General features: G+C 48.6%; 1 protein-coding gene across 4 annotated transcripts in view; it reads right to left on the bottom strand.

The window, feature by feature from the left end:
- Positions 1-27,680, bottom strand: part of Chst11 (carbohydrate sulfotransferase 11) — a 203,941-nt gene extending 176,261 nt beyond the window's left edge. The window contains exon 1 of one of the 4 annotated variants that reach the window (XM_076919842.1): positions 27,098-27,680. In XM_076919842.1, coding sequence (XP_076775957.1) covers positions 27,098-27,200 — 103 coding nt within the window. In that variant the 5' untranslated portion in view covers positions 27,201-27,680. Of the gene's footprint in view, positions 1-27,082 lie in introns of all 4 variants that reach the window. The other 3 variants (XM_076919841.1, XM_076919843.1, XM_076919844.1) reach the window with 3 other exon arrangements.
- Between the last annotated feature and the right edge of the window lie 302 nt (positions 27,681-27,982).

The raw sequence follows: 27,982 nt of genomic DNA on the forward strand, positions 1-27,982 counted from the left end.
GACAGGAGCTGGAGAGGCTGGAGAAGCTGGAGAAACCAACGAACTGGCAACACAATGACAAGCAAGTCTCAAAGCAACCGGTGCTGTTCTCTTTGAAGGATGGTCAACCTTTTATTGCTTCTCAGACTCACTCTAGAGTTCTGGAAATTCTTCAAGACTACATGCTTCAGAGAGCTATACACTTGTCTCTACAAACCCGCCAGACACCCTCAACTATGCCATGCTGGCTTTTATAAATGTCAGTTCTCGGGAGAAATCCATCTTCATCAAAGGGTGAGAGCTAGCTCCCTTTCTGCTTCTTAAGTTCAAGTTTCAACATGAAATTAAAACAGTCGCTAGCACTTGTTGCTATGCAGCTTTTATCTTGTCTTGTCTTTTTTTTTTTTTTTTTTTTTTTTTTTTTGATCTGTAACTTTTCTTCCCTTCCTTCCTTCCTTTCTTTCTTTCTTTCTTTCTTTTTTGTGGTCTACTTTTGTTTTTTTTTTTGTTGTTGTTGCTTTTGTTAGTCAGTCAGTTGGGATGCTCGTTTGTTTGTTTTTGGAGACAGGGTTTCTCTGTGTAGCCCCTAGCTGTCCTGAAACTGGCTCTGTGGACCAGGCTGGCCTCAAACTCAGAGATCTGCTTGCCTCTGCCTCCAGAGTACTGGGATTTAAAGTGTGCACCACCACCACCTGGCTCACTAATTTTTGAAGAAAAAAAAAATGTCATCAGTGTACTTTGATCTGGAAACAGCATCCAGTGCACTAACGAGCCCATACTGTCTGCAATTTACCCTGAGAGACCGCATTCACCCTGAGTGTGTACTGGTCACCAGTGGTGGGTTTGCCCAAGGACTGGAATTCACACTGAGAAATGCACCTTTAAGCCAACTTAGGGGCTTTGTCTTTGAGGTTTGGTGTCATTTTGTAGCCCCGGGATGGCTTTGAACTGGGGATCCTTGTCTCAGCCTCCCACACACTGAGATCATCAGCCTATTTCACTGCACTCAGAGAGGTCATCTTGTTATACATGCCACACAGAGTCCCTAACTTATTAAGCCTGCACAGTACAGGGCAGTCATTCAACATGGCCTCCATGCAGGCAATACCAAATGACAGTTTAAGGGGCTGCCAATAGAACAAAACAGGCTGTTCTTAGCTGAGCATAGGTACCCAAACATCTGTAGTTATAGCATTTGAAGGATCAAGGCCTGAACTACATAGTGAGTTCAAGTCAAGGATAGCCTGGGCAATTTATCAAGATCCCATCTCAAAATAAAAAATAATAAAAAAGGTCTGAGAATATGGCTCAATGGTCAAACATGTATCCAGAAGGCAAAAGGCTCTGAGTTCTATCCTCATAGCTTCAAACAAAGGAGTTGCCAAAATCCAAGATGGGACTTTCAAATGTAGCCTCAAGAACTGTTTTGTCTTGTATTCGACATCCCTAACTACCTAGTATAGCTTGTCATACAAGCTGCTCCAGCAAACTGCCAAACCGACCTTGCTTACAGGTAGCACAAAGCGGAAGCCTAGTGGTACCAACCCCACCCTGTGACTTCAACACAGTCTTCCACAGAAACCACTCTAGGCTGCAGGCAGGGAGTAAGAAGGCTGCACTGGGTCCTCCCTGCTCCAGGGAAGTGTGCTCACCACCAGTCTGCTCATGGCTCTTTCCAGCTCTGAGATTCCATGACTCCAGAGTTCGATTTGTCCCAGGGAGCAGCCTGGCAACATGAGGCCTTTCATGTGTGGTCATTAAACACTCACCATGGTGAAGCATGACAGTAAAGTTCCAGGGACACACCCTCCATACAGGCTCATGGGCCAAATACACCAGGAACAGCCCAGGGCCTTCCAAGTCCTTCCTGAGTGCCTCGGCTGTGAATTGTCACATGAAGCCCCAGTTAGGGATCCCCAAGCCCAAACATGCTGTGTCACCAACAGGCAGAAATCCCGAGACCGCCGCCCAAAGCTGAGGGTGCTCATCATTTTCAAAAGTTGGGGGCACCCATGTCCATCCCTCAGATTCCTGTTTACATAGCCATGAGCTCTGTATATAGAACGGCCCCCTCACTGAAGACTCATTTCTCCCCTAGTTAAAAATAAACATCACATTGACTTTGAACTCTTTCTCCTCCTGGATGCAGAGAGAGCTGGGGAGACTAAGACTGACACACATCTGTTCCAGGATACAGATTAATGATCAGAGTTTCCCTGAAGAGAGAATCTTAAAGGTTAAGCAAGCATGACTAGCAGCCTGGTGGGCTGGAAGGAACCCAGAAGAGTGAAAGTCTGGGGTAAGTGAGAGTGGGAAGTCCCGGGGCTGAGCAGAGGAGGCCTCGGGAAGAAGGGGAGACAGAGGAAGACACAGAGATGGAAATAAACATCACATTGACTTTGAACTCTTTCTCCTCCTGGATGCAGAGAGAGCTGGGGAGACTAAGACTGACACACATCTGTTCCAGGATACAGATTAATGATCAGAGTTTCCCTGAAGAGAGAATCTTAAAGGTTAAGCAGGCATGACTAGCAGCCTGGTGGGCTGGAAGGAACCCAGAAGAGTGAAAGTCTGGGGTAAGTGAGAGTGGGAAGTCCCGGGGCTGAGCAGAGGAGGCCTCGGGAAGAAGGGGAGACAGAGGAAGACACAGAGATGGACAGGGAGGGGAAAGACGTGTTTCAATATCTGACGGTCCAAGCTTCAGGCCAATAGAGGCTGTGAAAAGCAGACTTGAGTGTGCAGTGTTTCAGCCAGGGGCACCCCAGAGGAGGAAGGACGGTATACAGAAGTTTGGGCTCTGGTCTCTTGACTCATTTATCGTAAATGTCCTGTGGTAACACAACACAAATGATGCTTTGTCCTGACAAGGGCCAGGCAGTGCAGATGAGTCTGGAGAAAGCTGCATGTACAGACATGTGAGAAAGTCTCAGTACCAGTGCACTGCAGGTGCACCAGTTCAGCAAATACACACCCCAAGATCATGGCTGGGAGTAAAGAGGGGACCTACCCCAGCTCCTACACAAGGCTCCTAAACCCAATGCAAATGTCCAGAGAGGTAGAAGCCACTTCCTCCTCCAGTTCAATGCTTTGCTGTTAGAGAAATAGCTGTCAGGCACTTTGGAGCACCCTGTCTTTCACTAATGCAGTTCTCAAAGTAAGATCAGGGATCAGCGACCCCCCACAGCAGACCGTGATACCCACTGCCAACTGGCCACCTACTTCCCACAGTCTGGGGAAGACACTCAGACCCAGGAAAGGTTGGAAGCTTCTGCCCGAGGGGCAATTTTTTTCTAAAATTTTCTATTGTGCTCCAGATCTTTTGGAAAGGTCTAAAAGAAATATTGACATATTTCTGGTCTCCCCAACTTACTCAAGACTGCCTTTGCAGTCTTCTAATTGTGAAGGACAATCTAGTAAATTAAACATCTCAGAAAGTGTTGGCAAGCATCTGAAGTGCCCAAGAAAAACACCTTTGGTCCTGCAATGCTCTCCCCAAACCCCACTTGGTCATCCTGTCTCAGCTCCGGCAGCCCCCTCAACACAGAGAGAGCCTTCGGTGAGCACAGCCCACCTGCACCTCCAGTTCCTCATCCCCACTCACTTCCACTCTGTCCTCTGTATGCATGTGCTACAACTGTTATCAAACGTGTGACTGTTTACCACCTGTTCCCCTTCCCCACCCCCACCCCCAGGCCAGTAACCACACAGGTGTGTATCCATGACAACCCACAAGTCTGGACTGAGCCACAAACTCTTACCTGCATGACCCCACCAAACATAGCCCTCAGGCTAATGCTGCCAAGGAGGAATCGTTGTGATAGCCATCTCAAAGATGAAAACAGCTTAGCGTCCCTGTCCCCACCAGCCCCTCCATCCCTCCAGTCTAAACAGCATCTGCACAGCCTATGGAGGCTGCAGAGCTCTTTAGAGTTCTGTGGCTGTTTAAGGTGGAGAACTTGTTTTCTCTGTCTACCCCTGGCTGTCTGAACTCATTCTGTAGACCAGGCTGGCCTCCGACTCAGAGATCCACCTGCCTCTGCCTCTGCCTCTGCCTCTGCCTCTGCCTCTGCCTCTGCCTCTGCCTCTGCCTCTCTGCCTCTGCCTCTCTGCCTCTCTGCCTCTCTGCCTCTCTGCCTCTCTGCCTCTCTGCCTCTCTGCCTCTCTGCCTCTCTGCCTCTCTGCCTCTCTGCCTCTCTCTCTGCCTCTCTCTCTGCCTCTCTGCCTCTGCCTCCAAAATGCTAGGATTAATGGCTTGTGCCAACCCCACTGGCTCACCCCCCCCACTCCCCCATCCCCAATCCACTCACCTCCCATCCTCCCCACCCCCCCCCGGGTTAAATAAATTTCTTGCCATCTCAGAGCATTTAATATGCTAACATGATAACTCATCCATCGCCAGGATGAGGCTGTCCCCTTTGTTGTCTCAAACCAAGGACCTGAGTGTAAACAGGCACCTGTAAGCAACTCTTCCTAGGGGCCTCTCATCCTTGGCAGTGACCAAATGAAAGACGGTTTGCCCCAGACATCTCTCTCTAAGCAGCACCCAAATAGGAAAACATTAGGAAAAAGGGTCATTGTGACCATGATACCAACTAATGCCCTCCTGTCTGATGCCAGTTCCCAGCAGTAACTGTGGTCAAAAGAAGAATGGGATGTGGAGACTCGGCTGACCTCGGCAGGCAAACCTAGGGTAAAATTCTCCAAGGTCTGAGCAGTGAGAACGTAACTGTCGGACCTCCATCTCAGGAACAGCTGTAGCACAGTCTTGGCCTCTGCCTCCTCCATCAGATTAGCCTCAATGTCAGGCCAGGAGAGCTGTAAGCCTCCTCCACCCAGACCTCCTCCATCACCCATCCACTTTTCATCCTTTCTGCCAGGCATCCTACTCTCAAGAACATCCAATCTCCGGGAGCCAGAGCTAGGGAGAAATGCTCACGGAGCTTAAGTGACAGGACACTGGAGACAGTGAAACAAACCCAGAAACCTCTTTGTATCAGTGACAGTTACGCTGCTGTGTACAACCAAGGTAACCTATAGAGGAAAGAATTTATTTGGGCTTATGGTTCCAGGGGGGTAAGAGCTGATGGCTAAGCAAAGGCACGGTGGCAGAACAGGAAGCTGAGGACTCACATCTTGAACCTCACACAGGAAGCAGAGACAGCAAACGGGAAATCGTAAGAGCCTTGCCCCCAGTGACAGGCCCCCTCCAGGAAGGCCACACCTCCTAAGCCCCAAACAGTAGCACGAACTGGAAAACAAGATTACAAATGCATTAGACTATGGGAGACTTGGGTGAATTAGGGGTCAACCCTAGTATCTTAACCACTTCTGTCTTAGGGTTTCATTGCCTTAAAGAAACACCATGACTAAGGCACCTCTTATAAGGGACAACATCTAATTGGAGTTGGCTTACAGTTTAGAGGTTCAGTCCATTATCATCATGGTTGGAAGCAGGGCAGTGTGCAGGCAGACACGGTGCTAGAGGAGCCAAGAGATTTTACTCTCTTCTGCACTGGGCGGAGCTTGAGCACTAGAAGACCTCAAAGCCCGCCTCCACAGTGATGCACCTCCTCCACCAAGCCACACCTCCTCCAACAAGGCCACACCTCCTAACAGTGCCACTTCCCATGGGCCAAGCACATTCAAACCACCACACCATCTCTTATTACCCAAACCCTAAAAGACAGGACACTGAGGCATCACCATGTGGACAGAAGAACAAGGGAGAAACACTGTGCACAGCAGGAAACTATAACCGAGAAACTAGACAGGAAAACAGAAAGGACAAAGACAAGAAAACTGGGGAAGGACACAAGACCTGAGGGGTGTGGGAAAACATTCTAAAGCGGAGGAAACAGAAAGCACAAGGCTCCTTAGCACCGATAAGAACTTGGTTCCTGTAAGGAACTGAAAGGTAAGCGAGAGTGCCTGGAGTCCAAGACACAGGAACATAACCTTGAGGTCAAACCAAGGACTCGGCTTTCGGTTTAGGATGCAATGGAAGAAGCCACAGAGAGTGCAGGTTTGAAGGCTTCCCAGGAGCTCAGACCAAGTGGTTAAGGGTAAAGGATAGGCAAGGGTGGAGGGCAACTTCTACTTCTATAAACTCCCAAGGGAGAAGTGACGGTGGCTCCAGCAGGGTGGCAGGCAGCACACCGTCCGGCTGGCACACTGTAGGTGAGGCTGGGAAAATGGAGAGGGGGAGGAGCATCACCAGAGATGTCAGGGGATCCATGGAACACACAGAAGTATGGCCATGCTGTTCAAGGCTTAGCTGGGGTTGGAAACAGGCTCGCTGCCCCGCCCACTATGTGTGAAGAACCAAACCATGGGGCTGGGGAGATAGAAGTCAGTAAAGTACTCGCCAAGCAAACATAAGTACCTGAGCTTCCCCCGCGCCCCAGAACCCATGTTTAAAAACATAAAAACTCATATAACCAGTATAGTGCAATGTGCCTACCACCCGGGCACGGAGAAGGCAGAGACAGGAGGATCCTTGGGGCTCACTGGCCAGTCTGTCTAGCGGAATCAACCTGTCTCAAATAAGATGTGCAGTGACTGAGCAAAGCATCTGATATCAGGCCCTGCCCTCCACATGCAAACACATGTGTACATGTATGTGCCTACACTCACAAAAGAACCAGATCATAAGGTGGGGATCACACCTAGCGCCTCTAGTCCCAGCACTCAGAATGCAGGAGCAGGTGGATTGCTACAAGTTCGAGGCCAGCCGGACTAGACTGTGAGATCCTGTCTCAAAGTAAATAAATAAATAAGGATCAAAGTGTGCGTCAACACGCATGCACACACACAAAAGTGTGCACGCACACGCACACATACACACACCAAAGGGCTACTGCCTCCTGAAGCTCGGGAAACTGGCTGCTACTGCTCCTGGTCATAGGTAACATCACCTTTATTTAGAGAAGGGCTGAACCCCAATGAACCCCACTTGGCTTTCGGGGGGTATCCTGAGGACTCTGATAATTGCTGTCAGAGGAGCCAGGCCTGTGTCCCCACCCCCCACTCCCCCACTCCCCCACCCCCATCAAGCTCAACCGCTAGCCGAGCCCAGTCCCTGGGCCAGACTCACAGATAACCCAAGTTAACTGACCACATCCTATGCAACAGGAAATGTAATAACCGGCTATTTTGGCCCCGTTCTCGTTTCCTCTCAGTTGCTTCTACCACAGCTGCTGGGCAGGCAGTGTCACAGCAGAGAAGATACAGGAGAGCCGGGGGGGGGGGGGGGCACCTCAGAACTGGGGCATTAAAGGGGACCTGTGGGTCCTTGAAGGGTATCTGTATGGGCGGACAGACACTGGGCAAGAGAGGTGCCCTTGTGGTGAGGTTATAGAGTGACGTGCATGAGTGTTACTTTAACATCCAGGAGTAATGCCCTCTCACTATTTCAAAGGAGCAACTTGAAAGTCAAAATGTATCAAAAAGTTTATCCTGTCTGTTTTAGAATATTGTTTTTTAATTGTCCAAGAGACCAACTAGGTTAAAATACATCAAGCCTTGCCTGTAGGCACTGCTACAGAGCCCACACAGGGAAAGCCCTAACCCATCTGCTGTGTGAGGGGTGTGTGTGTGTGTGTGTGTGTGTGTGTGTGTGTCAGGGAGAGGGTGGGGAAGGTTTGGATTTTGTTTTGTTTTTCTCTTCTCCTCTCCTCCTACTTCCCACCCACACTTCCCTTTTAGAAGGTCTGTTCCCCTGATGTGACGTCATCATCATCACAGAGCTTCCCGGAAAGGATCCACGGCCAGGGCACTGATAACTATCAACCTTCTAAGAGTGAGTGACACATGCCTTGGAGAAGCGCGCCTGGCCCTCATCAGAAGCAGCCCCCACACCCGGCTTTCACATTCCCACATCCATCAACAGCTGAGTACCATGGGTACATCATCATCTCCGCTGAGACAGCATCTCGCCCGCCAACCGCCTGCCAACCGGAGGCGTGCTCCGTGTCTCAGTTGGTAGGCTGCTAACAAGATGCCTTGCCTTGGGTGGCTTACAAAAAAACTGACATTCACTGCTCAGCTCTGGAGGCCGGGAAGCTGCAGCACGCAGTATTGGCACCCAGTGTCTCACTATGTCCTCTCGTGAGGCAATGATCAGTCAGTCACAGGACTGCCCTATATAGGGGCTCTAACACCACATTATCAGCTGTCTACTTCCCAAGACCCCACCTCCTAATGCTGTCTGCTTGGGCTAGACTTCAGGTATGAACCCTGGGAAGACAGCACTCCCTTACTTGATCCGCCTCACCCCCATTACAGGAAGTGCTCCTCACTGACACTAACCTCACACAGATCAGCGTTCTCAACAGGGTACCTATAGCCACAGTACATAGAACATATGCTTCGATCACTCAAAGGCTGGTTCATCCGCCATTAACTGAGTTCAACTAAAGACAAGGATGAGGACAGCACACCTCAGCAGCTACTGAGAAGACTAACTTTGCACAGATAAAAGGGTGATGGGTAAGCCAGCACACCCATCTCAGCCCTGAAGAGGATCTACAACTGCAAAAGTGGCCATGTCACCAAAGCCACTTGTCACCAACACCTGAGCTTCCCTTTCTGGCAAAGCTCTCGGGGAAAATGCTCCCTGATGATAACAGAACTACTATCTCTTCAGCTGTCTGGTAAAACCCTCCTGGGTTCCGTCATTCAAACATGCAAAGCACATGTCAACAACATTTACCACAGGCCTGTGACTGGCCAGCAGCTGAAGAGGCAGTCTGGACCTCCTGAGATCTGCACAGATCATCCTAGCTAGGAACAGTCTCATGCTCTGGTAGGAACATGAATGCACACAGTAGTCTAAGAAATGACTGGATACATCTACTGGGAGCCTTGGGATGCTTACAGTATCTGGGAATCCCCCTTCTGAATACATCTTTCAAAGAAGCCTTTGGAGCCAGGCGGTGGCTCATCCCTTTAACCTCAGCACTTTCTAGGCAGAGGCAGATAGATCTCTGTGAGTTCAAGGCCTATAGAGTGAGTTCCTGGACCACCAGAAGTACACAGAGAAGCCCTGTCTTGAAAAACAAAACAAACAAAAACCCATCCACATAAAACAAAACAGAAAAACACCTTGTTCTCAGAACTGTTCCGTGAGAAAGCAGGATTCCATTAAAATGCATCCACATGACAGGATAGTGTGATGTTTTCCAAGAGAACTGTGTTTCAGTGCTTAGGTGGTAAAATCAAGACATACCATAATACTGGGTTCAATTCCTAGCACCCATATAGCAGCTTACAACTGTTTGTAACTCATAGATCTTGACACCTTCACACAGATATACATACAGGCAAAACACCAATGCAATTAGAATAATTATTTTTAAATGACATTTTTAGAAGTGAATCCTCTTTCAAAAGTCTCTTTTATACATTTGGGTTCATTTCATAATCAGAAACCTGAGTGTGTGCACACACACACATGTACACATACACATGCACACACATACATGCACTCACACACACATGCACACATATACATGTACACACACATGTACACATGCACACACATACATGCACTCATGCACACACACGCATACACTCACACACACATGCACACATATACATGTACACACACATGTACACATGCACACACATACATGCACTCATGCACATACATGCATACACTCACACACATGCACACATATACATGTACACACACAAGTACACATGCACACACATACATGCACTCATACACACACATGCACTTAGGCACACATTCATGCTCTCACACACACATGCACTCATGCACACACACACCCCAAATGCTTTATTAAGCCGCTGTTGAGTAGACAAGAGGGTTGGTGGCAGACAAGGAACCTACCAAGGGTAGTGCTACCAATCCACCAGGTAAATTTTACACCAAGTCTATGGACTCCTTTAAGACAAGAGGTCTTCTATGCACTGTTCCTGCTGTTTGCCTTGCACTCAGGAGGTCCCTGGCACAGTACAAATCGTTCAATAAAGTCCTGTTTGCTAAAGAGGGAGTCCACTCAAACCTTCCTCCCTCAGAGGTGTTCTTTGTTCAGCCCTGAAATAATTACTCTCTCTTCTCATTCCTAACCCTATCACGGAGGACTGCTGCCACCAATTTCAGGTCTGCAGTCACTCACTAATTGCAGGCTATCTGCATGCAGGGACCAACTCTCACTCTGATTGGTCTCTTCGGCCTGATAAACGTCTGGAGGATAAACACTTGCATGCTGGATGGATGGGGTGGGCTGACTGTTATTTGGTACGACATGAACGGCAAGTATCTGCTTTGATTGTGACTAGGTCCCCTAGAAACGGGTAGGTATGCTGAGCCGTGCTAACAAAGTGAGATCTGCACTAGGGAGAAGGCAGGGAGTCTACCTACCTACCTGAGTCAACCAACCTTGACTGTAGGAAATAGTGCTACTTTTAACTAAACATGCATTCTTATGGAAAAAAATGGTGGTTTTTTTTTTCCTTTAGAACTCCAGAACTAAAAAAAAAAACACACACACACACACACAAGAAGCCCCGGGCCCAGCCGGTGATGAGGGAGACCACAGAAGCCACCCTTCCTCCAGACTCCTCCCCTGGCCTTCAGCTGAGCTTTGAAATGCTTTGTTGTGTCTAACTGTTAATAACAGTGGGGATCCCGCCTAAGAAGGCAGCTGGGCCAGAACCCAGGTTCCCTGAACACTCTCCCTACTGCCCTTTCTGCTTAACCATATTGCCTTCCTGCCAGGTTTTGTAGCGCCAACACTCAGTGATGGGCACAAACTCCTCGTTCACTCCTTGACCTTCCAACGAATGACAACACCCTTCACGTCTCATGCAGGAAGGCCCTTCCCATTGAGCCTGTATTTATTTAAAATTTCAATGTGCTTTCTACAGTCATGGAAAACAAGGTTTCCACCAGGCTATGACAGGGAGAGCCTACTTTACCACTCAGTAAAGTGGACAGAGAGGATTCCTCTAAAAGCTTGCTGTCCCTAGCTGACTCTTCTTGTGATGCTCAGGACCAAACCTGAAGCCTTGTGCATGCTGGGAAAGCACTCCGCCCCGGAGCAGCCCTGGCCCCTCAGCTAGCATTTTTAAGCCCACAGCTGTCTTTAGGATGGTGTCTCACACTCATCAAACAAAAGCTGTTTTGTTCCAAGTGACTACAAGATTACCTGCTTGGTTTCTGGTTTCAGGTCTGTACTTCCGACTCCAAACAACAAAATTTATACTTAGAGCTCTTTATTTGATAGACTCTCTTAAAGCACTACGCTATCTATTCCTTACATCTTTAAAGTAACCTCCGGTCCCATACTCCCAAATGTAAGCATTCCCTTAATGAAACCTTCCAGATTTCAAAACCCCAAGTTCAAGTATAAACTCAAAGCCCTCTTCTGTTTGTCTGTCCACATACATGTCCCCTTCAAAACCTGGTGCCCACCAGTGGTGATGATGTATTACTTTTTAAAAAGTATGTCTCTGGGGATCCAGGGAGATGGCTCAGTTGGTTAAGAATTTACCAAGCAAACCTAAAGACCTCAGTTTGATCCCTAGAGCCCTCCCCACACATCAAAAGTGTTGAGTAATCTCAGCACTGGGGAGGCAGAGACAGGTGGACGGACCCCCAGGGCTTACAACCTAGCCTACTCAGTGAGCTCCATCAGTAAGAGATTCTCTTTTAGAAATACAGTGGGTGGTACCTGAGGAACAACCACAGGTACCCTCTGGTCTCCATGTGAGTGTGCACACACACCAGCACATCCATGAACACACACAGGTCAGAAAAGCATGCCCTGAGAATGCTTCCTTCTGTAGTGGTGAGGTGGCTACGTCAAAGAGGAAGCTAAGGAAGACACGGAGGACAGCACTCTGCAGCGGGAGTAGGAAAACCAGACCCCACCTGCCTGGGCACCTCAAAAGAGGGAAGAGGCCTTTGCCTCAATTCTGTACCATGACTACCCAAACAGCCCATGGCTGCAACCTGAGCCAAGGTATGCCGAGAGCTGGGCACAGTGCACAGTTCTCCAGGGACGAGGTGCACCCCCCTCCCTCCTGCCACTCCTCCAGAGGCCCTCTGGGAGTGAACCTGGGGCACCATTAGCAACTGAGAGACTGAAACTTAACCTCCCGGGCCTATGATTTTTGCAAACAGTGGAGTTTTGAATCCAGCCAAAGAGAGCTTTTAAGCTACTTCTTACTTTGTACGTTCGTGAATAACCTTCCCTCCCTCCAAATGAGAACAGAAACTATTCCAAAAATGGCCCCAAGATCACTCTGAGAAAGTAGGCCTTTAAATTCTGGCTTTGTGCTAAAACAAGAGAGTTTAAATTAAGCTTAAATTTCATCTTCTGGAAAACAAAACCCTAAACCTTCTATAGCTTCCTAGTATCAAGAACAGAATTTAAACTTGAGCACAACAAAAGATAATGGGGTGATGGCCCAGCCCTCCTGTCCAACCTCCAGCCTCCATGGTCCAGTGACTCACTGCCTCTCTCTCAGGCTCTGAGCCTGGAAATTCTTCCCTTTTTGATTGATGCGACAATCAAAATCAACCATCCTATTCTCTTTCTCCTTTGGTACTCTGTAACCCCAATCATGGCTGGCCCCCTAAACCAGTCCATCCTGCATATTTCTGTCCATCTCAGTACAACACATCCTCCTGGGGCCAGGCTTCCTGCTGGGGCATCGTAAAGGAAACATAAGTCTCTCCCAGAGTGCCCTGTCTTGCTGTCTCTTCTGGAGATGAGCTGAAACAGTGCAGTTTGTTAGGATCCCCAAACAAGGCAAGCCTCGGGAGTTCACCAATGAACTACCTAGACACTTGAACTAACTAGAGTTAGTTCACCAATGAACTAACTAGGTACCTTTCAGGCTGAAGTGGCTTAGGCACACACACATAGTTCTCCAACTGTACTCTTACTCAGTGCATCCCCAAGGATGGAGCTCAAAACCAGGCAGTGGAGAATATCAATTCACAAAAGGAGGTAGGGGAAACACCAGGAAAATTTCCTCTATTTTTGCAGCTACTCTAGCAGGTCCAGCAGCCATGACTCACGGATGTGACTGAACACTGGAAAAGAGCTACACAGGACAGACAAGACAAGTGCCAAGGACACACTGGAATTCTGAAGACAGTGATAAAAAAAATAGAAAAGATTATAACTAACTCTTTGTTCTTTTTTCGAGACAGGATCTCGCATAGCCCAAGCTGACCTCGAATTCACTATGTCGCCAAGTGGCTTAGCTACTTGCCTATTGTCATATAGCATTTAAAGCTATATAAAGCATTTCATTTTGGGGGCTTATGATACCAGGGGTTTAGAGGCCATGACCTTCATGATGGGGAGAATGGCATGATGTAAGGGGAAGGGGTTCTGACACTAAGGTCCTGTTCCCCAATTGGTTCTTGATCTATCAATAAAGATGCCAGGAGTCAATTGCCAGGCAGAAGGAAAGAGGTGGGACTTCCAGTCCCTGCAGGCAGGCTAAGAGACACAGGAGGAGAAAGAGATTTTCACCGTACTTCAGAGGGAGAAAAGGTGACCAGCCATGTGAGATCTTAGGAGGAGTGGCCATAGGCTGCTTCCCCAGGTGGGAGATTAGAAACGCAACTAAGCGGAGGGCAGTTTGGGATTGCTGAACAAGGAGAAGGTAACTGAGCAAGTAAAGTTGAGGGCAGATTTAGGGTGCTGAGCTAAGAGTAGTGGGAAGGGCACGTTAGCCACGGGAGATTAGAAACATCCAGCAATGGAGCCAACAAGGCAGGTTGAAAAATAAGCTTGTGTGTGTGTGTGTGTGTGTGTGTGTGTGTGTGTGTGTGTGTGTGTTTCATCCGAGGATCCGAGGGAACCAGGACAGGGCTGCTGGCAAGGTCTGCCCAGAGCTTAAAGCAGGGTAGCAAAACTACACGCAACAGCCTCAGGCAGTCAGGCATGGTGCTGAAGCAACAGCTGAGAGCTCACGTCTCATCCACAAGCAGGAGGCAGAAAGAAATAGCTAACTAGCAATGGTGTGGGGTTTTGAGCCTACCTGAGACACGCCTCCTCCAACAAGACCACACTCCTAATCCCTCCCAAACAGTTTCACTAAACTTGGACCATTCAAAAATGCACCTACAGGGCCATTCCCATTCAAGCTACCACTGAAGAATGACCTTGAACTCTTAATTCTCCTGTCTCCACTTCTCAAGTGCTAGAATTATACATGAACACCACACACCCCACTCTGGTCTAAGCTGGTCTGGAAATCACTACACAGCCCAAGATACTAGGAGCTCCTAGCAATTCTCTTGCCTTGGCCTCCAGAGTGCTGGGTTCAGAAGTATGAGCTGCCACATATAGCATAGGCTCTGGTCTAGATGTGGGGCTCCTGCAGGAAACATGGCACCCGGTCTACGGGAGCCAGTCCACGGCATCTTAACATTGCAGGTAAGCAGTCAGAAGGCCACCTGCTATGTCCCAACCAAGAGCAGGCAGATGAGGTTTCATCTAGAAGTAACACATGGACTGGATTTTGACCTCGGGATACATCCAGACTGAAGACAGATGGGGGACATCTGAACATGGATGACAGCTCCTGTCCCCAGAGGGATGGGCTCAGCAGGGATAGAGTGTAGAGTAAGAGAAGAAGAGCTATCACTGCATGGCCCATCTACTTAGCCCTCAGCCGAGCTCAAAGCTCTTGTGAAATAATTAGCTCTTGACCTAATTAGCTGAAACCAAGTCCAAGAAGATGGGGCCTGGGGATGGGGTAGAAGCGTATAGGCTCCAGTGGTAGTCAGTCTTAAGCCAGATCCTGGACCAGCTTTCCAGGCAGGCAGGACCCCCAGCCACAAATCCTCACAGTCTCCATGTGCACAATGGGATTGTCAGTTGCCTACTTCATAAGGCTACAGGAGAGAGGAAATGGATTACCCCACTCAACAAACTTCTGGTTTTCCCAGTGTAATTAAACATCAGAAAAATATAAAAATGATTTCCCAACTACCAATACTGTATGTGCGTGTGAAATCCAGAGGTCGATATCAGGTGTCTTTCTCAATCCTACTTACTGTTCGGTTTTATTATTATTATGTGCACAGGTGTATTCTTATGTTTGTGCACACGTGCCACAGCACAGGTTTGGAGGTCAGAGCACAACTTTGTGGAACTGGTTAGTTCGGGTCACCAGGCTTGGCAGCAAGCACCCTCAACCCACCAAGCCATCTCCCTTGTCTATGTCTTATTATTCTGAGACAGGGTTTCTCACCAAAGCTGGAGCTCACCATATCAATTGGATTGGCTGGCCAGTGAGCTCCAGGAATTCCCCTGCCTCCACCTCCCTAGTGCACTGGGATTACAGCATACCCAAGGATGTATTCTTAGGATGGTGCTGGGGATCCAAATACAGGTCCTTATGCTTGGACAGCAAGAACTCACTCAGTGAGCCGTGTTCCACCCACCACATCTACTCATGTTTTTGAGCTAGACTGTTCTTCACTGTGGGCTGGAAGGATCTCAGGGCTGCAAGTGGGCTCTGCCTGAAAGGATAAACACCTTTTCTGTCCTGTAAGAGAATGTGCACGTTGGCAAAGTCCCCAGCCACTGTGAAAAGCCTAACACACAGAGATGTGTGTGACAAATGTGCCCTTGCCCTCCAGTTGAAGAACACAGGGCCTGGCTCTAATCATTGTTATAGTCTTTTAACCGACTTCCACATCCTTGGTCTGGTGACAGTGACAGAACAGACCCCTGTCTCAGCCACACATGCCATTCACAGAGAAAGCTCTGTGACCCTCCAATGAAACAAGGAGGTGAGTGTAGCTTAAAGTCCTTCTGAGCACACAACAGCACAAAGTAGAAACAAAGACCGGCCAGCTCTGTCCTTGAAAAGAGTCACAAGAACCCACTGACACTCCGCCAGGACAAAAGACTCCATGATACATATAGCTGCTTTCGCCCTCCTCAGGGGGCTTTGGAATGGTGCAAGGACCAGGGCCCCACTCAGTTTATTTCTCATGTCATTTTTTGTAGTTAACAGCAACCTGTGCAGTAATTATGTGCATAACTGATGGGAGGGGGCGGGGGGGGGAAGACCTATGGTCTTTGCTCTCAGAACGACACAACAAAAGCTGACTTTTTTATCCTACCAAATATTCATGCTTTTGCAAAATGCTCCATGGGACCAAAGCTATAAGCACTGTCAGGGAGGTAAGCCAGTTAGCACCCAGGAAGGCCTTCCTAGGAGTCTAGACATTGGAACCATTCGGTCAACCTTACAGGGCATGTGTAATGTGGATGAGAACCAGCTCAGGTTTCAGGATGAAATGTCACCACTGCTGCAGAGGGCAAGAGGAAAGCCAGAGGAGGAACATTCTACACTCATTACAGTGTGTTGTTTATAATAACCCTCGTTCCCAGGCTTTCCCCAACGTAAGCCTCACCACATCACCTGCATTTCACTGACACCTTACAATTGGTCTGTGCTTGCCCAGATCCTGGGTACAGCAGGTACCAAGCCTGGTGCCATTTGTGCAGAACCATTTAGCAGAATGACAATGGGCAGAAAGGTCCCCACTTCTATGTCCTGATCATTCTTTCCAATCCTGGGAGTCCACATGAGGAGGGATGCATCTCCCTCGGCAGTGAGGGCCCTCAGCTAGGTGTTCGGAGCAAGCGACATGAGATCAGACAGGTCTGGTGTAGTTCTAACTCCACAGGTGTCTGCACACAAGGTCTTAGGAAGGGAGATTCTGGAGTCTGCCTTGTCTCCTAGAAAGCCATGAAAGTGATAAAGTATGCCTCAGTCAGAGGATTGGAGGAAACGCCTGGGCCAAGTTGGCCTCTGTCAATAAATACCTTTGCTATTTCATATGTTCATTGTCTCCAGGATCTCGTCTCCATCTGTCTTCAGGGTCCCTCATCTGAGAGGCTGCCCTGGCCTGCTCATTTCAAACCACAAGTCACTCCCCAGGGCTGTCATCTCAAAGCTCCTTCCTTTTTTTTTTTTTTTAACTGTTTTCTCCTCAGTATTTGTCACTGGCAAACAGACCCAAGAGACACATATCTGTCATGCCTGCTTGTCTAGGTTTATCATCTACGAGGACTCAGATTTTTGTCTGTTCTGTCTCCAGGACATAGAACTGAGGCTCGCTCTTAATAGGCATTCAACAAAAATATCCTGAAAGACACGGAATGGGCACAGTGGACAGCAAAGGCCTGCACACTGCTCTCTGGGTTCCAAATTCTGTGCATCTGTACCATGGGGAGTGACCATATCCAGCAGTAAGAAATGTGATCCATCTTCTGGGATTCCTTTAACAGAACAGCTTTGAGCTGAAATCCAACCATTGGCCCTTTTCAATTGAGGGGTCTTCTCAGTGGGCTTTCTCCCCCAAAGCTCTTCTGCCAACCCCAGTCAAACTGGAGCATGGGAAGAACCCCATGCTGACAGGACCCGTTTCTCAGTCTCTATCTATGTCTCTGTGAGACACATGTGAGGGGGTAATGTTAACTAACAGCAGCCCTCGTCACCATGCTGCTTAACTAAGCTCAAAATGATCCCTGACAATGCTGGCTTCGTGCTAGACTGTTACCCAAGGGGACCAGACACTTCTGATGATTACTGATTATCCTCAAGATAAGTCCAGATGATCCTCAACCCAAAAAAAAAAAAAAAAAAAAAAAAAAAAAAAAAAAAAAACCAAAGGTCTGGGAAGAAACCACTAGACCTTCCATTTATTATTTAATATTAAAATAACAAAGCTGAGGCTAAGGAGATGGCTAAGTAGGCACAGTGTCTGTGTGCAAGCATGAGGACCTGAGTTCAAATCCCCAGCACCCACCTAAAAAACATGGGCACAAACAGCACATGCCTGTAACCCCGGCACCAAGGGGCAGAGGCAGAGGAAGGAGCCTTAGATCTCCTCAGCCAGGCAGGCCAACAGAATCAAAGAGCTCCAAGTTCAGGAAGAGAGCCAGTCTCAAAAGATAAGGCTGAGAGCCGTCAAGGAAAACACCCGACATCAACTCCTGGCTACCACAAGCACATGCACCTCACGTGCACACTGATGCATGTGTGCACACACATGCACCAAGAAAATGAAAATATAGCCAGCCAGACCTAAACATGGGTGCCTATATAATCTCAGCGCTTGGGAGGAAGAGGTGAGAAGATTAAAAGTTTAAGGTCAGAGTGGTCTACAAAGCTGTCTCAAAAATGAAAAACATAACCAGGTATAAGAAACACAAATCATCAGAAACAGCCCCGCCCCATCTAACCTGTCGCCTGAGGTTACAGGCCACTTGTGACATGCTGGGTAGATATCCTGAGGGTTGGGACAGACAGGCAACCAGAAAATGAGAGCCACAGTGGCTGTCTCAATAATTCCCCTGCTCTGGGCATATTTCACTGGATGGAATGTGCACAGGAGAAGCTCAGACAGGTTTACAGAGGCTGTGATCAGCTTGACCAAACCTTCCATCACAGATAGAAAGCAGGCTTAAGACCTCAGCGCAGGGCTGGTGAGATGGCTCAGTGGTTAAGAGCACTGACTGCTCTTCCGGAGGTCCTGAGTTCAAATCCCAGCAACCATATGGTGGCTCACAACCATCTGTAATGAGATCTGATGCCTCTTATGGGGTGTCTGAAGACAGCTATAGTACACTTACATATAATTAATAAATAAATAAATAAATAAATAAGACCTCAGCGCAAACCAGACTCACAAGAGAGTAGGTTCCTTTCTGGGGACTATCCAGCTTCCGCAAGCCACATTTCAGTGTGAAAAAGAACAACAGAATCACAGCTGTTAGAGCCAATCAATGGAATTATCCAGAACACAAAGAGAAAATGAGTATATGTCACTGTGACTAGAAAGAACCCAATCCTGAGTATTTACATGATCACACAGCATTGTGTGTAAATTATTTGTAAACAACGCTGTAGAGGCTGCAGACTTAAAGCTTTGTTTCCCTGTGCTGTTTGAAGCTGGTCCCTCAAACGAGAGATACTCACCCAAAATGAAAAAAAAATCTACCAAGAACAGAGGCCAAGTGCCCATCTGTGACGTGACGTTGTGTGGTTTCTGGCAAAAAACATCTCTGGGGCAACAAGAGGGGTTTGCAATAGCGTTATAGGGGCAATTCCCAATTTGTCCTTGGTTTGGTCTTGCGCTCAATAAACGGTTCCAGACCCAGCCTTAGATTACTATCCCTGTGAAATGCCAATGTGCACCAGTTTATAAGTTATTACACATACACTACTCCTGCTGGTTGGAAGTTATTCCAGATATTCTGTGCCTCTGGCTATCCAACAACTTTAAACACACCTAATTCCCTTCAGTAAATACCTTGCTTCTTAAATGATCTAGGCCACTTACTACTGTCTGCCTTGGGCTGTAATAAAACAAGAGCAGAGAGATTTGGAAGATTATAGAGGAGACAACACTAGAATCTGTTTGCTCCTGATTACCCAGCCTGGCTGGTCCCTCTTGTTCTGAGTTAGGTGATTGGCAGAGATGGGTTAGAAGAGAAGGCTCAGACTCACCTATCTACTCTAAATGTTTCCTAAACCCCTCTGGGATATAAGGATGCCTGTGACAAGATCTTTGTCCTGACAAGTCGGCAGACCAAGGAACAACAAGTCCTAACCGCAGTACATTTCTGAAAGGGCTGGAGGAGTGGCCCAGGTCAGGAGCTGATGGACATGCTCTTCCCAGGAAATTTGCCTATATCTATTTGAACTTCTAGTTCAAGCTCCAAGTTAAATACATTATTCCCCTTCCCTTCCCATTCTGGCTCTTAACCAACCTCATCAGTAATAGTAAAGAATTTTCAAAAGGTCCTGGGCCTTGGAGGCCTGACATGAGCACAATCCTTAGAAGCCAGGCGAAGAGATAAGAATAAAACAAAACTGGATGTGGTGCTACCTTTGAAATCCCAGCCTTGGAAAGCAAAGACAGGCTCACTGGTCAGGCAACCCAGCCTACTCAGCAAGTTCCAGGTCAGTGAAAGACCCTGCCCCTCACGCCCCCAAACAAAAAAAGGGCCGTGCCCAAAGGATGCCGCCGACTCCAGAGGGTTACCTCTGATCTGCCCATGTACCCGCACACATGTGAACCTGAACATGTGAACACACAGACACAGTGAGCATCAAGGCCAGGGGCTCTGAAAACAGAGGGTAAACAGAGAGGACTGGGCAGGGAGCAAGCTGTGCAGGTGTGAAGGGGCCAGCTGTCAAGCCAACCCAGCACTTCCGGCCCCCCAGCCAGAGCCTACCAGAAGTGCCTTTGCCCATCCCCTTATTGAGGTCACAGAGCACGCTGTGCTTTACAAAAAGTCCCTTCGGGATTTATAAAGGAGCTCATTATTTTCTGTCATACTAAGAAGGAAAAGGGCTGCTCATTAAAGGTCAGCACAATGCCGAGATGTCATCTGTTGCAACACAGTCAAATGTCATCTGTACTAAAATGTGGAGGGGGAAAAAAACCCCAAGTGTCATAAAGCACAGAAATTCACAGACTGTGATACACTCAGCCTCAGACCCAGGCCTCCCCATCCCAAACCATTAGTTCATTCAACTGATACGTTTGTATCGGTTGCCCTCAAGCTGTGTGTGGGTGTTTCACTCTATAGAGCGGACCTCATATGTTCTTCAAAAACTGAAATATGGAGATGATATGGTGGGGGGAGGGTTGACATGGCGAGCAACCTAATGGAGTGCACTGGTACTGCCTCAAGATAAACAAAGAATGTAATCCCAGGCCCTACTGCCAGCCCTGCTTCATCGGCCACTCCCCCTTCCCCCAGTTCCTTCTCAGACTCCCCTCCCTCCCACAGTCAAGGCCAAGTCACCGCATACACTGTGGTCTTCAGCTGCCTCCCTCCCTCTCTCCCTCTGGGTACCCTGAGCTCCCTGCGTGGCATGTTCCCACATGGAGTAAGACTGGCTTTGGTCTGCTCTCTAACTGGAGCGTACTGCATCTGGTGGACACCTAGCTGGCTCCTTTGCTCCCTGCAAGTCTCTCTGATTCAAGGTCATTGGGCTGACAGCTTTGCCTTCCATATCTCTGTGTTGCCTTCCACGCTGTTTTTCTTCTTTCCCTCTGACACACATACTACACACATGCTATTTGCATCTCCACCGGCTTGGTGTCTCCCTGCTGCAGGTACCATGTGCTCCCCACATATGATGGAGTTCTAAACACAGAACAGCACCTGGCGGAGACAGCGCACTCCAGTTGTGTTTGTAAATGTCACATTTGATTCCCCCCCCCCAAAAGTATAAATTATAAATTCCAAGAGATTTTAATTGACAGATCAGATGGGGCCCCATGATCTGGGGCCCAGGAAAAGAAAAAATATAAATAAAAACAAAGTAAGTCAGCAGAGTGACTTCTGGCTTTTTTTTTTCTCTTAATCTTCCCTCAGAAGATGCCTGCTAGCCAAGATATGTGTCCCATGACCTCCAGAGTAAAAAGAAGTCTGTCTGAGTTTAAGGAGGGAAAGGGTGGGTACCTGTGCTGGGAGCCTTTGATTTCCTGTTTTTAAATATCTGGATGGATCCAGCCCATCATAATCACAACGATTTTCAGCCAAACAAACACAGACAGTACTTGCCACTGGTAAACGGTGGAATTCCTTATCCATCACCTCTACTCTCAGAAAGTCCCTAGCCAGTCTTTCTGTGACTCTTGGTCACCCTGGCATTTCAGGGGACAAGGAAGTGAAGACCCTGACTGGAATCCACCAAGCTCACCAGGGAAGAAAACTGCCTCCTCCCAGGGCAGCTCTGAAGTCCTGTGAAGGCACAGACACTTCAGCTTCGGATGGGAAGGAAGAGCCCAGGCTCAGAAGGTCTCACCCTTCAATTATTAAACGTTGTTTTCAGAGTCTTAACGGTCCCAGTGTTGAGACCAACCTGGCAGCTTTTCAAAGGAAGTTTGAATAGATAAAACAAGAACGGCCCTGTGTATTGGCATGATTCCAAACCTACTCCACGTATAAGCAAAAAGATTCCCTAATGTAAAATTAGCCATGTGTAACAACATAGAGATAAATGATACTGAGCCAGTGCTTAGCACGGGGGGGAGGGGAGGTAAGGGTAGACACACATGAAGGTCTATAACTCAAAGGGCTGTGGCTAAACTTCTTTCTCATACTCCAAAAATGACTCATCAGAATGGCATATTTGTATAAAACAGATTTACTGAATGAGATATAAAATAAATGATGGGATCTAAGCTAATTGTGTGTGTGAGTGTGTGTGTGTGTGAGTGTGTGTGTGAGTGTGTGTGTGTGTGTGTGTGTGTGTGAGTGTGTGTGTGTGTGATACATTCCTTTTATCTAAAATGACTGGGCCCAGAAGCTTTTTGAATTTTGGACAGTTTTTGAAGTCTGGGAGATCTACATATGTAAAATGAGGTATCTTGAGGACTGAACCCAGACTAACCATGCCATTCATCTGTGTGCCGCAGACCTCTTAAACATACAACCCGAGGTGACCCCACACATCTTCAGTCACCTGTGTCTTGACTTATGACCGATCATGTGAAGCCAGGTGTGGAATTTTCCACTCGAGTTGCCATGTTGGCTCTCAAAAACTTGCAAATGTTAGCACCTCTTGGGTTTCATAATCTCTGGTAAGGGGCGTTCAGCCTGTGTATACATTCTATACTATGGAGAGGAAAAAATCCAGGTGCCTCTGCGTGACGAATAGTGGAGACTTGCTTCTCTTCTATCCATCTCAAATGTACAGATCCGAGATTAAAGTCATGCTTGCAGATGCATTCTATGCTCAGCCTGACCCGAGGGCGTCTTTAAATAAAGGCTGTACTCTTCCCATACATTTAACCCAGCAAAGAATTCCCAGGTGACAGGGAAAGCAAATACATGCAGAAGAAGAAAATGAGACAGAGGCTTTCTCCTTGGCAGGCTTCTCCAGGAACAGCAGCATTTAAATAAAAACCACAATCCTAGTGAGAAACACAGAGGGGTGAAGAAGCACCCCTCACAGAGTACTGCCCAGGTCTCCCAGCTTTACAAGATGTGACACAGTTCCAACAAAGGACAGCCCTGCTGTCTTGGGCAGGTATGGGAGAGGATGGACCTCCACAGGCTGTATTCATGGAGGGACTCTCTCTGGTGAAGAAGAAGGCATGTGACTTTGATCTCCAACTTAGTAGTTCATGCCTACAGAGGGGTCTGTCATAAGCATGAATTTCTTCTATAAGTCATGGGTTAATTGAGACCACCCTTCCCCAGTATCCAGGACAGAGAAGGACCTTTCAGGGGCTGGTTCTTTGGGAGCACTGCAGTCAGTCCTGATCTTAACAGGTTTAAACTGGGTCCAGTCACCAGACAACGAGGAGTCTTGGAATGCCCAGGCGTGGCCTCCAGCTGAGATGGAGGTAGAAGCCAGGTGCTCTTGACAAGCCCTGAAGGCACTACCACCTTCCTGGAGCTAGAGAGGAGGGTCGGCCACTTCATCCTCAACCAGCGAGTATTTTATGGAAAGTCTTCTATGTGTCAGGCCCTGCATAAGACACCCAGACTAGAGAGGAGCGAGGTCGACGGTTTCAAAAGGAAATTGCCTAAATGACGGGGATCCACTCCTACTAAACCCTTAGCGGTGTAACCGATGGCCAATTATCTGATGGCCAATTACTCAAGTTCACAATTACCCAAGCTTATGAACTAGAAAAACAGAAAAGACGGTGGGTTTCTGAATAGAATGGCAGGGGGTGTTTGCCAGCCTGAGAGCTGGACAGAGTTTTGGTTTGGGTTTGTTTTTGTTTGTTTTTGTTTTGTTTTTCCCTCCCTGCATATCCTCCATGCCAGCAAGGAAACTTAAAGAGTCCATCTCCTTCACCGAACTGTTTTCTTTTCTTTTTTCTTTTTTTGTGTTTGTTGTTGTTGTTTTGTTTTGTTTTGTTTTGTTTTGTTTTGTTTTTAGAGACAGGGTTTCTCTGTATAGCCCTGGCTGTCCTGGAACTCACTCTGTAGACCAGGCTGGCCTTGAACTCAGAAATCCACCTGCCTCTGCCTCCCAAGTGCTGGGATTAAAGGCGTGCGACACCACTGCCCAGCTTAACGGAACTGACTGAGAGATTTCCCAGGTAAAAAGATTGACTGTACCAGGAGACTTCAAAGACTCCATCACTTTCAAATTCAAAGCAGCAGGGTTAGAAAGATGGCTTACCAGATAAGAGAGTTTGCTGTTATTGCTCAGGACCAAGGTTTGGCTCCCAGCACCCATATTAGGTGGCTCATAACAACCTGTAACTCCAACTCTCAGGGATTCAAACCCTCTTCTGGCCTCTGCAGGCACCTGCACACATATAACATGCACACACATGTGGGTTCCACCCCACCCCCACACATAAAAATAAAAATTCTTAAGGGGCTGGAGAAACGACTCAAAGTTAAGGACATACACACTATTCTCCCACAGGGCCTTGGTTCAATTCCAAGTACCCATACAGAGGTGGTTCACAAGCATCTGTAACTCCAGTTCCAGAGGATCCGATACACTCTTCTGACCTCCGTGGACACCAAGCACTCAAGGACACACACACACGGGAGGGGTAATTTAAAATAAATCTTCTCTTAGAATGTTTTTTAAAAATTCAGATCAGTAAAACATGATTTGGTCTCAACTATCAACAGTAGATGTTAACAAAATAGAAAACAAGAGATTAAAAAAATAATGACACTGCTTCCAAATCATATTTTTATACCCTATATAATAGTATGGCAGGGGGTTCTATAGCACTGTGTATAATTTTGAGAAGGAACTTTCAATCAAACGTCTGTAGGTTCGTACCCAGTTCAATGTTTTGAAAGTAGCATTTGCCCGGCACTAAAAGAGGGCTCAGAAAAAGCAGGCTCCTCGTGATATGAATTATAAACAAATGTCATTTAGTGAAAAAGAAAGGAGACCAGAAAGGGAAGGGCCCCAGCAGGATCAAAGACAAGTGTTCAGTGACCCACAAGCTTAAACAAGGCTGTGGTTACAGAAGGCTACACTGGGGGAAAAAAAAAAAAAACCACCCTAAGCCACTTCCAAGTCAATTAATAAATTAATAAATTCTGATGATCAGAAAGCTGGAAACGCAAGGCACTGGTTACAGGTTGTGAGGTTGTCCCGTACCCCCCAACACACACCCCTTGTCTCCAGTGAAGTTTATTTCCTAGCTCACCACAGGATCCATGCAAAGGGAATCCTGATGGACAATTCACGGGTGCAGAGAGGTTCAGGTACATTCCTGCCGTACACTCCTGGTCTAAGCATTTCTGCTGAGAATTACCGGGCATGCACCATCCCAACAAAACTTGAATAGGCCTGAACACAGCTCTGAAGTCTAGACTAAATCATTGGGCCCTTTGTTTAAACAGCATGAGCTTCATTATATCTGCATACCAGCCTGTCCTCTAGCCCTCTGGCTTGGTCCTGGGTGGCTCCCAGGAGCTTTGGCACTCTTGAGATGCCCGTCTGTCTGGTCCCACCCTCTTGCAACCCAGAATGCCAGCAAAGTCCATTTTTAAATTCTCTCAGAAGTTTCACAACTACAGGTTTGAGTAAGGAGTTTGCTGACATTAAACTAAAAATATGAGCTGCAAACAAAAGCCATCTTTTACCAGGACAGGCTGAGGTGTCCCAGGGTTCCATGTGGTAGCACAAGACCATGTTCTTGGCAGCCAGGCCTCCTTAACAACTGTTGGAGCCCCAAAGGAAGAGAGGCCAGCCTGTCCCTGCGCTGTCAAGGAATCCCTGCCTGTTTGATGCAAGAAACAGCTTTATGGCTCTGCCATCCACCAAGAAGCAGGCTTGATGAATTCGCGGCTGAGTCTACTGAAAGTGTTAGCTATACACGTAAAGAAGTCGGAGGCAGAAAAAAAAAAAAAAAAAAAACTTATTTCCCTGGAAAGAAACATGCGTCCACCCCATCCCCTACTGTAATTAGAAAAGTAAATGATTATTGTCGCAACTCTGAGGCGTCAAAAAAATGGACTTCAATGCCAAGGTGGCCCAGCACAGGTCTGCTGATCGGGAAGATATGGCGCAAAGGGGTTCCTGAAACTAAGGCTGGATGGCAACATACAGAGCCTTCTCAAAGTCCTACCTGTTGGGCTTCTAAACCATGCAACACAGCCGGGCCAGAGCACTCCAGGGCGACCCTCTCTCCTCTAGCCCCAAACTTTCCTTCTGGATCCCCGGGATGAGGAGTGCTTGGCCCTGCCAATCCTGATAGAAGACTTGGTATTTAGCCTAAGCCAGAGAGAGCACGGGGAAGGATTTGTTCCTGTGCTGCAGAAGTCTCTAAATGCTCAGAACCCAAGAAGAAGGGATGAGTCCAGAAACTGCACAAAGTATCCCCGAGAGCTTTGATGGTCAAAATGTGACCCAAAAGCTCTGGAGTCCCTAGCTGGGGGGTCTGGGGCCAGGAGATGGTAGACCAGGCCCCGGAGCAACAGCTGCAAGGTCACCGCCGCCGAGCTAGACCCTGGAATGTTTTCGCAAAATACCTCACCCTGGAGAGAAGAACGGGGAACCTATCCACCCCGTCCCCACACCTGCTCTCTGCTCTGCTGCTGAGCTTGGAACACGTGGTAGTTCGGATTAGAGCTTCCCAGGCGGCTGCAGGGACTCGCTACCTCTCCGGGGTGTGCACCACTCGCCCGGGGGTCCCCAACCAGGAAGAGGCATCGCTGCCTGGCGCAGAGCAGCCGGCTGCCAGCGCCTATTTCATCTCAGCCCTCAGCAGCAACCCGGACCGAGTTTTGTAGTCTTCCCATCAACCCTCGACCCGGGTAGCTTCCAATCCCTACCTTTCTCTGCCACCTAGCCAATAGACAAGACACAAAGAAAAAAAGAAAGAAAGAAAAGAAACGAAAAGAAAGGAGGAGGCAACACACGCCGTCTCTCCTTGTGGTCTCAACCTCTAGCCTGGAGCTGGGAGGAAGAGGAAGCGCACCTTCTCTTCCCATCCCAACTCCGTGACCCGCGGATCCCGGCAGTAAAGAGCCCCGAAGAGGCCGAAGGGAAGAGGTGAGGTTGGAAGAAGCAGAAAGCGGAGCGAGAGAGAAGAAAATATCCAACAAAACCACGCTAACGCGCCCCCTACCTGGGTGCAACATACTTTGGAAATAGAAGATGACCAAGATAAAGGATCCCAAGCAAGTGGCCAGCACCATCCGGCAAATTCTGTTCATCCTCATCACTTCCAGCAGCGCCGGCTTCATGGCTTTGTCCTGGCCGCGGGGACCCGGCTGTCCGGGAGGCGCGTCCGGAGCGCAGTAGCGGGGACCCCGCCGCGGGGGGACCAGCGCCCGGGAGGCTCAGAACGGAGCTGGCTGGGCTCCGGAGCTGGCTCCCGCTAGCTTCACCGAGGCTCTCCGAGCCCCCGACTCAGGTTTCAGGGGTGCAAAGCTCGGGAGTTGGTGTGCAAGTGTGGGGATGCGTGGCGCCGGCCGCGCGCTCCTGCCGGTCCGCCTCGCCTCTGCTCGATGCTCTGCCGCCTCCTCTGCTGGCGCCTGCGGCCACCGCTGCCTCCTCGCGGGCCGAGCGACCGGGATGCGAAAAGGAAGGTGCCGCCGCCGCCGTGCACTGGCCTCTGTGACTGTCCAGGCCCCCCTCCCTCCCTCCCTCGCCAAAAGCTACTTCATTGCGCTCCAGTGATCTATATATTCCAGGGCTGGGTTTTACCAAACGCAACTCGCAGCCCCCGGCGAGGGGAGGGCGCCGGCGAGCGGGGAGGGCGGGGCCGCGCCGGGGCGGAGCGTCCGCCTCCCCCCCGCCCCTACCCGAGACGTGGTCGCGTCCAGCTGTTTCCCGGGGAGTCCGGAGTGCGCAGCACGCTCCCGCAGGGTCCCAAAAGCCCTCAGTCCCTGGGCGGAGCTGGGCCGCTGTCTTGAGGTTGCGTGAACGTTTCCATGACACAACCGGGAGGGGGAAAACCACGAATAAGATGCCGTAGTGCTGCCCTCCCATTCTCCGGTGTGGCCAGAATCAGGTTAGGTGACAG

Source organism: Arvicanthis niloticus, chromosome 22, assembly GCF_011762505.2.
Source record: "Arvicanthis niloticus isolate mArvNil1 chromosome 22, mArvNil1.pat.X, whole genome shotgun sequence".
In the NCBI taxonomy this organism is placed as follows: domain Eukaryota; kingdom Metazoa; phylum Chordata; class Mammalia; order Rodentia; family Muridae; genus Arvicanthis; species Arvicanthis niloticus.